This window comes from Haliotis rubra, unplaced genomic scaffold (genome assembly GCF_003918875.1).
Source record: "Haliotis rubra isolate DU_JTF1 unplaced genomic scaffold, ASM391887v1 Scf24, whole genome shotgun sequence".
Taxonomy (NCBI): Eukaryota; Metazoa; Mollusca; class Gastropoda; order Lepetellida; family Haliotidae; genus Haliotis; species Haliotis rubra.
Window position 1 is genome coordinate 3,813,546 of NW_025766447.1, and position 13,265 is coordinate 3,826,810.

At 38.0% G+C, this 13,265-nt stretch overlaps 1 protein-coding gene across 1 annotated transcript; it reads right to left on the bottom strand.

Moving 5' to 3' along the window:
* Positions 1-561: 561 nt before the first annotated feature.
* Positions 562-4,905, bottom strand: LOC124278653 (tax1-binding protein 1 homolog). Its single transcript, XM_046714425.1, has 2 exons — positions 3,978-4,905; positions 562-1,793 (listed from the first exon to the last, which is right to left on the bottom strand). The coding sequence occupies exons 1-2, from the start codon at positions 4,744-4,746 to the stop codon at positions 883-885; spliced, it is 1,680 nt and encodes a 559-aa protein (XP_046570381.1). The 5' UTR covers positions 4,747-4,905; the 3' UTR covers positions 562-882.
* Between the last annotated feature and the right edge of the window lie 8,360 nt (positions 4,906-13,265).

The following is a 13,265-nucleotide window of genomic DNA, read 5'->3' on the forward strand; positions in this document are numbered from 1 at the left end:
AAATATAAAAAGTGACGCATTATGTCAATGTGGCCATGGATGTGAGAATGTTTTTCATTACTTCCTTGAATGTCCATTGTTTACTAACCAAAGTAAACTGTTAAAATCTTTAGAAAGTATTGTTAAAATTAAAACATTGACTGGTCTTAATCTTATCTTTCATGGCAATGCAGGTCTCTCTTTAACTGAAAAGCAGAATGTCCTCAAATATGTCCATATCTCTCTGCCATTTATCTATACAGTATATATGTCTCAAACAAAAAGTGCCTAAGTTAACTTAACATTATCCTATTTTGGGGAGAGGGCTTTTCTTAGTTGGATAAGTTGTGCCCAAACCTTTTCTTGAATGCACAAAATGTTTTAATCAATAAAAGAATCAAACCTCTCATTGACAAACCTGTTTTTATATTCAATAATAATTGATAGTAAATTCATTTTGAGAAGAGAAGAGAGATTATCATTTAATCACAACAAAGTTCTATTTACACACAATCAAACTTCTCAGTAACGAACCTCTTTCAGGCTCACCCTACTCTACTCACTGAACAGTGGACTGTTCCATTATACCCGTAGGTGTTACCCTAATTAACCTTCCAGTTCAGTGTCGTCAACTGGCTGTCTGTCAAATGGGTGTCTGTCAATTGGGAGATAACCCCTAATTCAGGCAGACGTTCAGCAAACTTTGATCAAGGACTGCTTACTATCTCTATCTTGGGACCCTAACTCTGTAATTTATGTTATGACTGACGCATCCTGACTTTCAAGCATATTTTCAAACACTGGAAAGTACACACCTATCTCTAAAACAAGTTTAAGCCTTCGTATATTTATAAACACTAAAACACACTTTTTGTAGTAAATGTGACGTGAATACTGCCATTTTCATGGATCTAATATCTCAAATCTGTCTGTTATTTCCTGCTCAAAATGAGTCTGAACATGTCTTTCAAATTCTTCCTGCGGTACGGTTTCAGGGTAAAGGGCATTGCACATAGGGCATATCCTTTCTATCTGCCCAGGTCGGAGAGTTTCTGGTGCGCTGGAGTCATCAAAACATTCAAACACATGTGTCTGGAAGTCCTCCATTGGCATTGATGCAAAGTCTCTGGAGCAAACAGGACATATCTTCTCTGTTGACTCTGTCTGATTTCCTTGCACCTGACTGGTCTGTGTTCTGTTGTTGTTAGGTGATGCTTCATTACCAGGATAAGCCACGTTCGTCCTCAGTTCCGGAGGGACAGGGAAAGCTGGAGTTTTGTCTTGAACTAGCCTAAAATCTTCCCCTACAACTGTCTGGTAATTTCGTCGCATGTTTGGGTTAATATTTTCATAGCTACTCTCAGGTTGGACATGAGCTCCGTTAATCCGCCACTGAGTTTCTGAGAATGGTGAGGATTCTCTCACATTTCCCAGTGTATCACCTGACCTCACAATTACCTCTGATTTGCTTCGGGGACTACTGAGAGAATTGTCTGGTGTTCTTCTCCTGAGAACCTCTGACCTTGAATGTTCCTGATTTGATACAGACATCTGTGGTGTGGTGCCATGTGAACTACTCGACCTCCTTTGTGGAGAATTCCAAAGGACTCCATCAGACAGCCGAGTTGCTGCTCCTTGCATTCTTCGAGGAGATAAGCGGTCCCCATCTTTCTCGTACAGCCCAGTCTGGGTCACCTGGGGGTTGGTCGGAACATTCTCCCAACTTGGACCAAGACCATTTTCTTCATTTAGTGTTCGTTTCGGAACACCTATATTAGGTTCAGTCCTTGCACTAACCATGCCACTTGTTTTGCCTGAAAGATAAGCATTTTACCATAAATTATTTTGCAGTTCAAAGTACCTTAAAAGTCAGGTAACAATTACTATAATACACAATAAGGCTACCCTCCAACGCTCTCATACAGTTTCAGAACACATAAATATTGAGATATTTTTCATTCAACACATCAGCAGAATGTTAAAATGTATCATGACACTACAACTAGTGCAAGATGTATATGAAGTAGTAGTCCTAGAACTATGATCTCTTTATGAAACTGCCACAAACTGCCCTTTCAATCTTATAATAATATTCAAGTATTGAAAAACAATAAAACTACAACACATTAAAAAAAGATAATATCATAACACTTAAACTGTATTGTCAGGATAAGAAGCCTTGAAACAAAAAATGTGAAAAACTCGCAATCATTGTAATGCTGCTTTGAACAGTTTTCAAGTTTTTCACAACATGTCAGCTTAATATGGGTAGAAAACCTGCAGTGATCCCAGAAAATTATCTGTTTGGTGAAACCCAGGGTATGGTGCTGACAAACATCGAAACACAATAAGGGCAAACATGGACTCACACCCACAATCATAGGTTTCTGGCATGTCCAAGGGAGGCAACTCATCAACAACTGGGCCACCTATGCCCCCTGATACATACATAATATCTGCAGGGATTACATCTGCTTCATTTTTTAAAATATTTTGCAGAGATCACTTCCACTGGGGGATTCTATGAGACTAACTCTTAGTTAATACATAGTCAGACTCAGTGGCTTTGTTGATTGCATGTCATCTGACCCTGTGGCCTGCTGCTCATGACATCAATCACTGGATTATCTGTACAGACATTGTATACTATCTGCTGTCATACCAGTGGAATACCTACCTAGCTTGCTGATGTATCCACAACAATTGTCTGTACCTACCTAGCTTGCTGATGTATCCACAACAACCGTCTGTACCTACCTAGCTTGCTGATGTATCCACAACAATTGTCTGTACCTACCTAGCTTGCTGATGTATCCACAACAACATGTTGTCTGTACCTACCTAGCTTGCTGATGTATCCACAACAACTGTCTGTACCTACCTAGCTTGCTGATGTATCCACAACAATTGTCTGTACCTACCTAGCTTGCTGATGTATCCACAACAATTGTCTGTACCTACCTAGCTTGCTGATGTATCCACAACAATTGTCTGTACCTACCTAGCTTGCTGATGTATCCACAACAATTGTCTGTACCTACCTAGCTTTGATGTATCCACAACAATTGTCTGTATACCTACTTGCTGATGTATCCACAACAATTGTCTGTACCTACCTAGCTTGCTGATGTATCCACAACAATTGTCTGTACCTACCTAGCTTGCTGATGTATCTACACAACAGTTGTCTGTACCTACCTAGCTTGCTGATGTATCCACAACAATTGTCTGTACCTACCTAGCTTGCTGATGTATCTACAACAATTGTCTGTACCTACCTAGCTTGCTGATGTATACAACAATTGTCTGTACCACTGATGTATCCACAACAATTGTCTGTACCTACCTAGCTTGCTGATGTATCCACAACAATTGTCTGTACCTACCTAGCTTGCTGATGTATCCACAACAATTGTCTGTACCTACCTAGCTTGCTGATGTATCCACAACAATTGTCTGTACCTACCTAGCTTGCTGATGTATCCACAACAGTTGTCTGTACCTACCTAGCTTGCTGATGTATCCACAACAATTGTCTGTACCTACCTAGCTTGCTGATGTATCCACAACAGTTGTCTGTACCTACCTAGCTTGCTGATGTATCCACAACAATTGTCTGTACCTACCTAGCTTGCTGATGTATCCACAACAATTGTCTGTACCTACCTAGCTTGCTGATGTATCCACAACAGTTGTCTGTACCTACCTAGCTTGCTGATGTATCCACAACAGTTGTCTGTACCTACCTAGCTTGCTGATGTATCCACAACAATTGTCTGTACCTACCTAGCTTGCTGATGTATCCACAACAATTGTCTGTACCTACCTAGCTTGCTGATGTATCCACAACAGCTTGCTGATGTATTGTCTGTACCTACCTAGCTTGCTGATGTATCCACAACAGTTGTCTGTACCTACCTAGCTTGCTGATGGATCCACAACAGTTGTCTGTACCTACCTAGCTTGCTGATGTATCCACAACAGTTGTCTGTACCTACCTAGCTTGCTGAGGAACTCCCTCTGTTGTATAACAGTTCTCCTGAGATCGGAGATGACTTTCTTGAGGTGCACAAGTTCATCTGTAGTTGTCATGGAAGACCCTGGAGGAAGATCAGACTCTCTGGAAACCAGCAGTTCCTCCTCCAGGGCACGGTTTCTTGTTCTCAGGTCATCAAATTCCTGTTTAGCTTTCCTGACTCTGTTCTGCAGTTCTGCCTTGGCTTCCTGCAGTTCTGCCTTGGCACTCTGTAAATCTGTTTGGGCAAGGTTTTCACTGACCTTCAATCGGTCACCCTCCTTCCTCAAAGTATCACATTCAGCTTCAAGATTTTTATATTTTAACTGCAGATCTTCCATATCCCGGTTCTGCTTTTCTAAGCTAGTCTGAATCACTGCGCTCTGCATGCTATCCTGAATGTCTGATGCATGTCTTCTATAGGAATCATGCTCTTCACGAAGATGCATTTTGTCTTCTTTCAACTTGGTAATAATTTCACGAGCACATTGCAAATCCATGTCCTTTCTTTCCAGCTCGGAAACAGCATCCTTATATTTCCTTTGCATAGCACTGCAACTTTCTTCAAATGAGCCTTTTATTGAAATTAACTGTTGTATTCGAGACTCGTTGTTCACTTTCTCCCGTTCCAGATACTTGACATACCCCAAGCGTGCTCTAACATTGTCGTCCGTAACTACTTGTTCTGCTGTTGCAGCAGCTCCTTGTGCGCTGATCGACATTTCATCAGGCGTATCCCCGTACGTCGACATATTTGGTTCCACAGATCTCACCTTACCTACGTCACGCAATGCTCGGGATAACTGGTCGTTCCTCTGCTTTGTTTCATTGAAGCGTTTCTTGAGCTCAGAATATGCTTGTTGCAATGCCTGGACAGCGGGGTCTGGCCTGCTGCCCCGGAGATCGGGATATCACAAAGTCAAGAGGCTGTTGTAGGAGACGATTGCCAGGATCAGATACACTACCGTCGAGAGTGTCATGGATACTGGACAAAATGTAGATATCATCGTCTGTGTTCTCCATCCTTCACCTTGGTCTGAAGAAAACAAGATGTTTGTGAACAACTTAAAAATAAACATAATTTAAGTTTTCTCAAATAAAAACGTTAAATGTGTCATTTCTTATCTGTGTGTCAAATTTCTGAGTGGCAACAAAGATCACATTAATTCATAAAGGCATTTGTTTCTAATAAGTTAGTATGAAAAAAAACAAATAATAAATCATTAACATGATGAAGAAAAAGTTAGTTTATGTAACTGATTTTATTGTAACAAAAAGCATGAGCATTGTTTTGGTTTTGTCAAAACATAGTACTGCACTAATTCCGGAGCTTTAGCATTGCAGGGCTCACAATAATCTGTACATTTTCATAAAAGATAGAAACTAAATCACCAGTTTAATTTGCTATTTCCTTGGTACGAATATAAAGATGATGTTTAATAAACCAATATGAGAACACTGTTCCTACCCCAAGTAACTTTTTCACCCATCATACACATATCTTCATAAATGTTTCCTCTCTGATGCAGATAAGTAGTACTTATATGTACATACCCTAATATGGCGAATAATGCACAAACAAGCATTATCTCACTCATTGTAACTGAGACAAGTATCACTGTTATGAAGTTATACAATGTAACTCACTTGAGGCAACACACGAACATTTGCTAATAAGAAGGTACATCTCTACCTGAAATGCCATAGAGTAAAATTGCTTTCAACAAAATTTACTCTTTGGTTTCCAAAAGCTCACAGACTGCACGCAACAGAGGAAAAATGTTGAAACACCAAAAGATGACTATCAACACCGATAATGAATGATAACATATGAGTAAATACTCAACAGCTCCAAACATCATCGGGAGCCCTGACACTGTTTACTAAGCATAAGCTAATTATGAATATATGATACTTTATTTACTATATTTTTATCAACATTCACCATACCTTAAAAACATCTCTGTTTCAAATAACTGAAACCAAAAAATATGTTCCAGCTTCAATGTTAGCAAAATGAAACTCTTCATTGCAATTAAGCCAGTATTTGAAAAGGTCATATTTTTCTTTTCATAAGGAAAATGTATAAGCAAGACATTTTTGTCAGTGAACACATTCAGTTATGTATTTGTTTTCGTAAATGAGTGGGCACATCATTGTCACATATTATCAAAACCAAACATATTTCTCATTCTCAACAAACAACAATTCCAAAAATTAGACTTGACAGTGACCAGTACTACATGGAACAAATTATTAAATAATTATCTACAGGTATGAACTACCCACTTACACTGAGTAGCCAGTTAAAACAGGAAATAGCTGTCGACATATATCATTCCACTATTACCAATGTTCCTGTTTTTAATTACATAAAATCATAATGCTACAAATTGTTTTTCACAAGATTTTTTCACGAAACTTACGCTGAAGGGGGCGTTGTTGGCACAGGTACTACAGATATGTACCCCAGGTACGTTTCTGTATACAGACATGTACCCTAAACAAAGACAAACTACAGAAACGTACCCGGTACCCTAAACCGAAACCGTATATGTAGTTGTTCCCGTTCAACTGATTGCGAGTGGTGTACGTTGTGCACCGTGACATATTCGTTACTGTGTGTGTGCTCTTATATAACGATATCAAATGCATCTAATACAACGGTATGACCGTTCCGATGAAGAAAACTCCACAATGCAGAATGGAATCGTCCAAGGGTACGTTTCTGTATTCTGATTTTGGCTAGGGTACATTTCTGTATACAGAAACGTACCTGGGGTACACATCTGTAGTACCCGTGCCGACAACGACCCCTTCAGCGCAACTTACAGTGAATTATGTTTAAAGTTAAGAATGGACACCAGTTTCTCACACATACACAAAAAAATATGGATACCAGCTGATCTTTAGTTGAGCGTTAACAGTTTGATTATGGCCTAAACAGGAAGTATAATGATATGGCTGTGTGTTAAAGTGCTACAAGACGTACTATAGATCTATATCAATACCTTCAATGCCTCAATCACCATTGACTGACTGGTGGGAACTTACACTGACTCTCCGAGGTAGATATTTCATTTTAACCTTATCTGGCAAAGAAAACCTTTCGTAAGAGAGTAAACGACTAAGTATCCACTTGCTGGTGACTAAATTGTGGGTGTTTCTGATACGTTCTGACCTACATAACTTGTGTGATTGTATTCAAGGGTGACTAAGGTTAAAAATAGGCCACCACTTGTAGTATACGTTTTACAACTTATCTCGGAAATATAATACGACAACCTATTGTGAACAACTTTATTTACAGTAAAAAAACGCACAGAAACAATTAAAGCATACACACAAAATTGACATATTTTTTAAGTGTCCACACATAAATACAAGGCAAGTACGCACTAAAATACCAAATACGTTCTTGACAGACACAATGAGTTTTGCGGTAGTAGTCCTGATACCATTGCCGAACGCGAGTTATAGTACACTGAAATTGTATAATTGAAGACGGCTCTGGATTTATACATCCCAACGTATTATCAAACACGTACCCAAATTTCGATACATGTGTTTTCGATATGTTTCTGTTCCATGTATTTACATTTATTTCTACATTTACGTCACCAAATTCGATCTGAAAGCAAAAGCCCGTCACACTGTATGGGTTACCTAAATATTCAAAGACGGAAACAGGTGTTCTACATTATGTTCGATCGTAAAACCAACGATATTGTGCTTAGATATTGACATAAGAACATTAAGACCGTATATATTGCTATTCGTACCTACCCATTTCGCTTATTCACTCTTGATTGTTACATCTTTGTCAGTATTGCTCTCACACTCGACGGGAAACTATGGCGATGCGTGATGACGTAGAGTTAGGGGATTCCCCTTGGATTCGGGCAATATCGGCTACCGTCGGGACAGACCGTATGAGGCCGAATACTCAACGAGTGAATCACTTTTCGAACGCTCCCGATTCTCATGTCTAGCCATTTTTACTATAAATGTCTTTAGTTTAAGCATATATTTTTAAGATGGCAACAGGAAAAGGGCAACTATCAGTTTAGCAAAGAAGAACATGTTTTATGAATAGACAACTTCTTAACTGCGACGTTTCGGTGTAGATTAGTCTGTCGTACAGACCCTCCAAGAAAGCCCACGCAAGTCTAGAAAATGTGGTAAGTCTAGATTTCCTCAGCTTCAGGCTGAAAATGAAGAAAGCCTCAGAGCTCCTTTTAATTATATATATATATTTTTTTACTATGAACTTTTTTTCAGTAAAATATGTTCATTTCAGAGACTAATTGTTAGTCTAGGTGTAGATGCTAACAAACTAATACGCAGCATTAGAGACCGTTCATAATTTAAGGCTAGAATTTATGTACAAAGTAAGTTACACCCCCACACCCATGCATTTCATGTACAAAATCAATTACCCCCCTTCCCCAGAATCTTTTAGCATATTTTTTTCATATTTGTTCGTACAAAATTGCTGACCCCCCTAGGACATGTGTGCAAAATGGGTGACACCCCCCACCCTCACCCCTTAAAATCATCGTCGATGTATAATCTACTTAAATCTAATATAGATGATATTATCAAACCTCTAGTCATTTTCACAAAACATTTGATGTCCATTCTTAAATCACGTGGAAAACATTATCTCATGTCACGTGACCCATAGTTGTCATTAAGCAACTTCTATTGTTGTTTGGGCGATTAGGCCTCAACTATTGAATAAAACCTGTCTGTCTGTCCATAACAAATTCTTCCTCTTCGTCACACCAGCTTCTAAATGGCAGTGAAAGATGTTTTCCTACACAACAGACTGAAAACAATCAGGAGATTCATATTTTGAGATAAAATATTAAACAAGGTGAAACTGAAGGCAGGTATTTTAACTTCATGCCACGCCTTTTCAAAAATGGCCAAAGCTGTTGGCTGTTATCTTGGTAACACTGTTTACAATGATGTTGTGCATTCGGATCCCCGGAACTCCATTGCCTGAAGCACATGTATCATTAATGGTAATTGTTAGAAATATACAAGATGAAGGACATAACTGTGTTTCCGCTTAGCACTTCAACCCTGCAACTCTAACTTTGAGGGTTTTAGTTGTCAAACACAAGTCATTGAAGAATGTTTAGCTACTTACTACTCTTAAGAGAAAGTTACTAACGCTTTTACTTCCTTGATAGTGATCTCACTACAAAAGATAGTAATATATGTGTACCTATTGTACCAAGCATGTGTTCCCGTGCATGTTAGGATGAGCAATGGACTTGGTTTTACGTAAGGAATTGTGACAGGTGCCACCAATGGGGTAGCCTTTTCGCGAACACGTGGTATCATGAGATATATTTTCACACGTTCTTGATGCAGTGAAATGGACTGTGCTTCTAGCATTGAATTCTTGTGGTTTTGGCAATTAGTCTTGTATTTTGTACTGGTGAGGCCACACTCTTCCCCTTGAACAAATGACCTGAGCAGATATGGCCTTCCGAGCGAATTATTTTGGCGAATACTAGTAGTTAATTGTTACAACCAAACCGGGCTGTTTCCACATGGGTTCTCCAGATTGTGTCATAATCCATATTGTGTCATAATCCTTGTTGTAAAGTGACATAACTATGATACCAAGACATGCATTCATTTGTTCCTATTTAAGCGGTCATACTGTATTATGACTAAACCATAGTTTGTTTGTATGCTTTAGACATAAAGGATGAAACACCACAATGCCAAATAATTAACGAGTTGCCAAATTAATCAGTGAAGAATGGAAGCTGTATATATGATGATGCAAACTATCGCCCTATCAGGTTTGAACTTTGAACACGATCATTTAAAAAGGTTTCTCTTCTACCAGGTGTGTAACAATTTATTATTAAACTCGAAATTAGTTATTAATAATGCTAAATCCACAAACCAAGTATTTGTTTTGTGGAGGATGTTGATTTCTTGATGACGAGGTCAGCCAGTCTTTGACAAGGTGGTGTATCGAGTATGGAAAAAAGAACCGGTAACAGTTTGATATATGTGGATTTTTAACGGTGAACATAATTTTATTAATCAATGCTTGAACACACAAGCATCTGTCTGTCCTATGATCACATATATAAGGGCCAAACAGCACAAGCAATCACCTCCTACGATATGATTATATTGAGTTGAACCCCCCGTTTCCTTTTGGAACTTAGCTTGTCTCATTTTGCCATTTATTGCTAACATAGCTCTCTAACATACCTTCACATCTTCATCATCATCATCCATGAGTATCATGTTACATGGTGTCACTACTAACTATAATTAGTGCTGGGTTTAACTACATAAGTACAGCACTAAGCAGAGTTAACAATGTCCTAATTAAATAGATAAGTGGCTTGTTACCTCCACGTGGTCCCAAGAGAGTGGCGTAATACACAATTTCACCCAAACTGCGTATTTGGCGCGACTGCTTTGTAACAGAGTGGTGAAATAATTCGATTTCGAATCTATTGGTCAATACCACCGTAATTTAACACGCACATCGAGGTGTGGCGTACATTCCTCGTCAGACATGCATGGACGTTAATACACAATTTGTTTAACATGTGTGTACTGAGATGAACTATAGGCCAAGTATTTACACTGAGATGAACTAAAGCCCAAATAATTATTCTGAGATGAACTATAATCCAAGTATGTGTACTGAGGTGAACTATCGCCCAAGTATGTGTACTGAGGTGAACTATAGCCCAAGTATGTGTACTGAGGTGAACTATAGCCCAAGTATGTGTACTGAGGCGAACTATAGCCCAAGTATGTGTACTGAGGTGAACTATAGCCCAAGTATGTGTACTGAGGTGAACTATCGCCCAAGTATGTGTACTGAGGTGAACTATAGCCCAAGTATTATACTGAGATGAAATATAGCTGGTATATGCACCGAGACGAACCATAGCTCACGTATTTACACTGAGATGAAACATGACCCAAGTATGTGTACTGAGATGAACTACATTCCAAGTATGTGTACTGAGGTGAACTATAGCCCAAGTATGTGTACTGAGATGAAATATAGCCCAAGTATATGCACCGAGACGAACCATGGCTCACGTATTTACACTGAGATGAAACATGACCCAAGTATGTGTACTGAGATGAACTATATTCCAAGTATTATACTGCGATGAACGATAACTCAAGTATTATACTGAGATGAACTTTAACTCAGGTATGTGTACTGTGAGTAACTGTAGCCCAATGTATGTACTGAGATGAACTATAACTGTATGCTATACTATGTGTAACTGAGATGAACTATAACTCTTGTATGTGTACTGATGAACTTTAACTGAGATGAACTATAACTCTAGTATGTGTACTGAGATGAACTATAACTCTAGTATGTGTACTGAGATGAACTATAACTCTAGTATGTGTACTGAGATGAACTATAACTCTAGTATGTGTACTGAGATGAACTATAACTCTTGAACTATAACTCTAGTATGTGTACTGAGATGAACTATAACTCTAGTATGTGTACTGAGATGAACTATAACTCTAGTATGTGTACTGAGATGAACTATAACTCTAGTATGTGTACTGAGATGAACTATAACTGTAGTATGTGTACTGAGATGAACTATAACTATAACTGAGATGAACTATAACTCTAGTATGTGTACTGAGATGAACTATAACTGAGATGAACTATAACTGAACTATAGTATGTGTACTGAGATGAACTATAACTGTAGTATGTGTACTGAGATGAACTATAACTCTAGTATGTGTACTGAGATGAACTATAACTCTAGTAGTACTGAGATGAACTATAACTCTAGTATGTGTACTGAGATGAACTATAACTCTTAGTATGTGTACTGAGATGAACTATAACTCTAGTATGTGTACTGAGATGAACTATAACTCTAGTATGTGTACTGAGATGAACTATAACTCTAGTATGTGTGATGAACCGAGATGAACTATAACTATAACTCTAGTATGTGTACTGAGATGAACTATAACTGTAGTATGTGTACTGAGATGAACTATAACTGTAGTATGTGTACTGAGATGAACTATAGCCCAAGTATGCGTACAATAACTGATGAACTATAACTCTAGTATGTGTACTGAGATGAACTATAACTCTAGTATGTGTACTGAGATGAACTATAACTCTAGTATGTGTACTGAGATGAACTATAACTCTAGTATGTGTACTGAGATGAACTATAACTCTAGTATGTGTACTGAGATGAACTATAACTCTAGTATGTGTACTGAGATGAACTATAACTCTAGTATGTGTACTGAGATGAACTATAACTAGTATGTAGATGTGTACTCTAGTATGTGTACTGAGATGAACTATAACTCTAGTATGTGTACTGAGATGAACTATAACTCTAGTATGTGTACTGAGATGAACTATAACTCTAGTATGTGTACTGAGATGAACTATAACTCTAGTATGTGTACTGAGATGAACTATAACTCTCTAGTAGTATGTAACTCTAGTGAGATGAACTATAACTCTAGTATGTGTACTGAGATGAACTATAACTCTAGTATGTGTACTGAGATGAACTATAACTCTAGTATGTGTACTGAGATGAACTATAACTCTAGTATGTGTACTGAGATGAACTATAACTCTAGTATGTGTACTGAGATGAGATGAACTATAACTCTAGTATGTGTACTGAGATGAACTATAACTCTAGTATGTGTGTGTACTGAGATGAACTATAACTCTAGTATGTGTACTGAGATGAACTATAACTCTAGTATGTGTACTGAGATGAACTATAACTCTAGTATGTGTACTGAGATGAACTATAACTCTAGTATGTGTACTGAGATGAACTATAACTCTAGTATGTGTACTGAGATGAACTATAACTCTAGTATGTGTACTGAGATGAACTATAACTCTAGTATGTGTACTGAGATGAACTATAACTCTAGTATGTGTACTGAGATGAACTATAACTCTAGTATGTGTACTGAGATGAACTATAACTCTAGTATGTGTACTGAGATGAACTATAACTCTAGTATGTGTACTGAGATGAACTATAACTCTAGTATGTGTACTGAGGATGAACTATAACTCTAGTATGTGTACTGAGATGAACTATAACTCTAGTATGTGTACTGAGATGAACTATAACTCTAGTATGTGTACTGAGATGAACTATAACTCTAGTATGTGTACTGAGATGAACTATAACTCTAGTATGTGTACTGGGATGAGATGAACTATAACTCT

Bases quoted from the DNA above. Each gene is read 5' to 3' on its own strand.
- LOC124278653 (XM_046714425.1), bottom strand. From the start codon at position 4,746: ATGTCGACGTACGGGGATACGCCTGATGAAATGTCGATCAGCGCACAA. The intron at 1,794-3,977 runs GTAGGTACAGAC...CTTATCTTTCAG, and splicing joins GGAGTTCCTCAGCAAGCTAG to GCAAAACAAGTGGCATGGTT.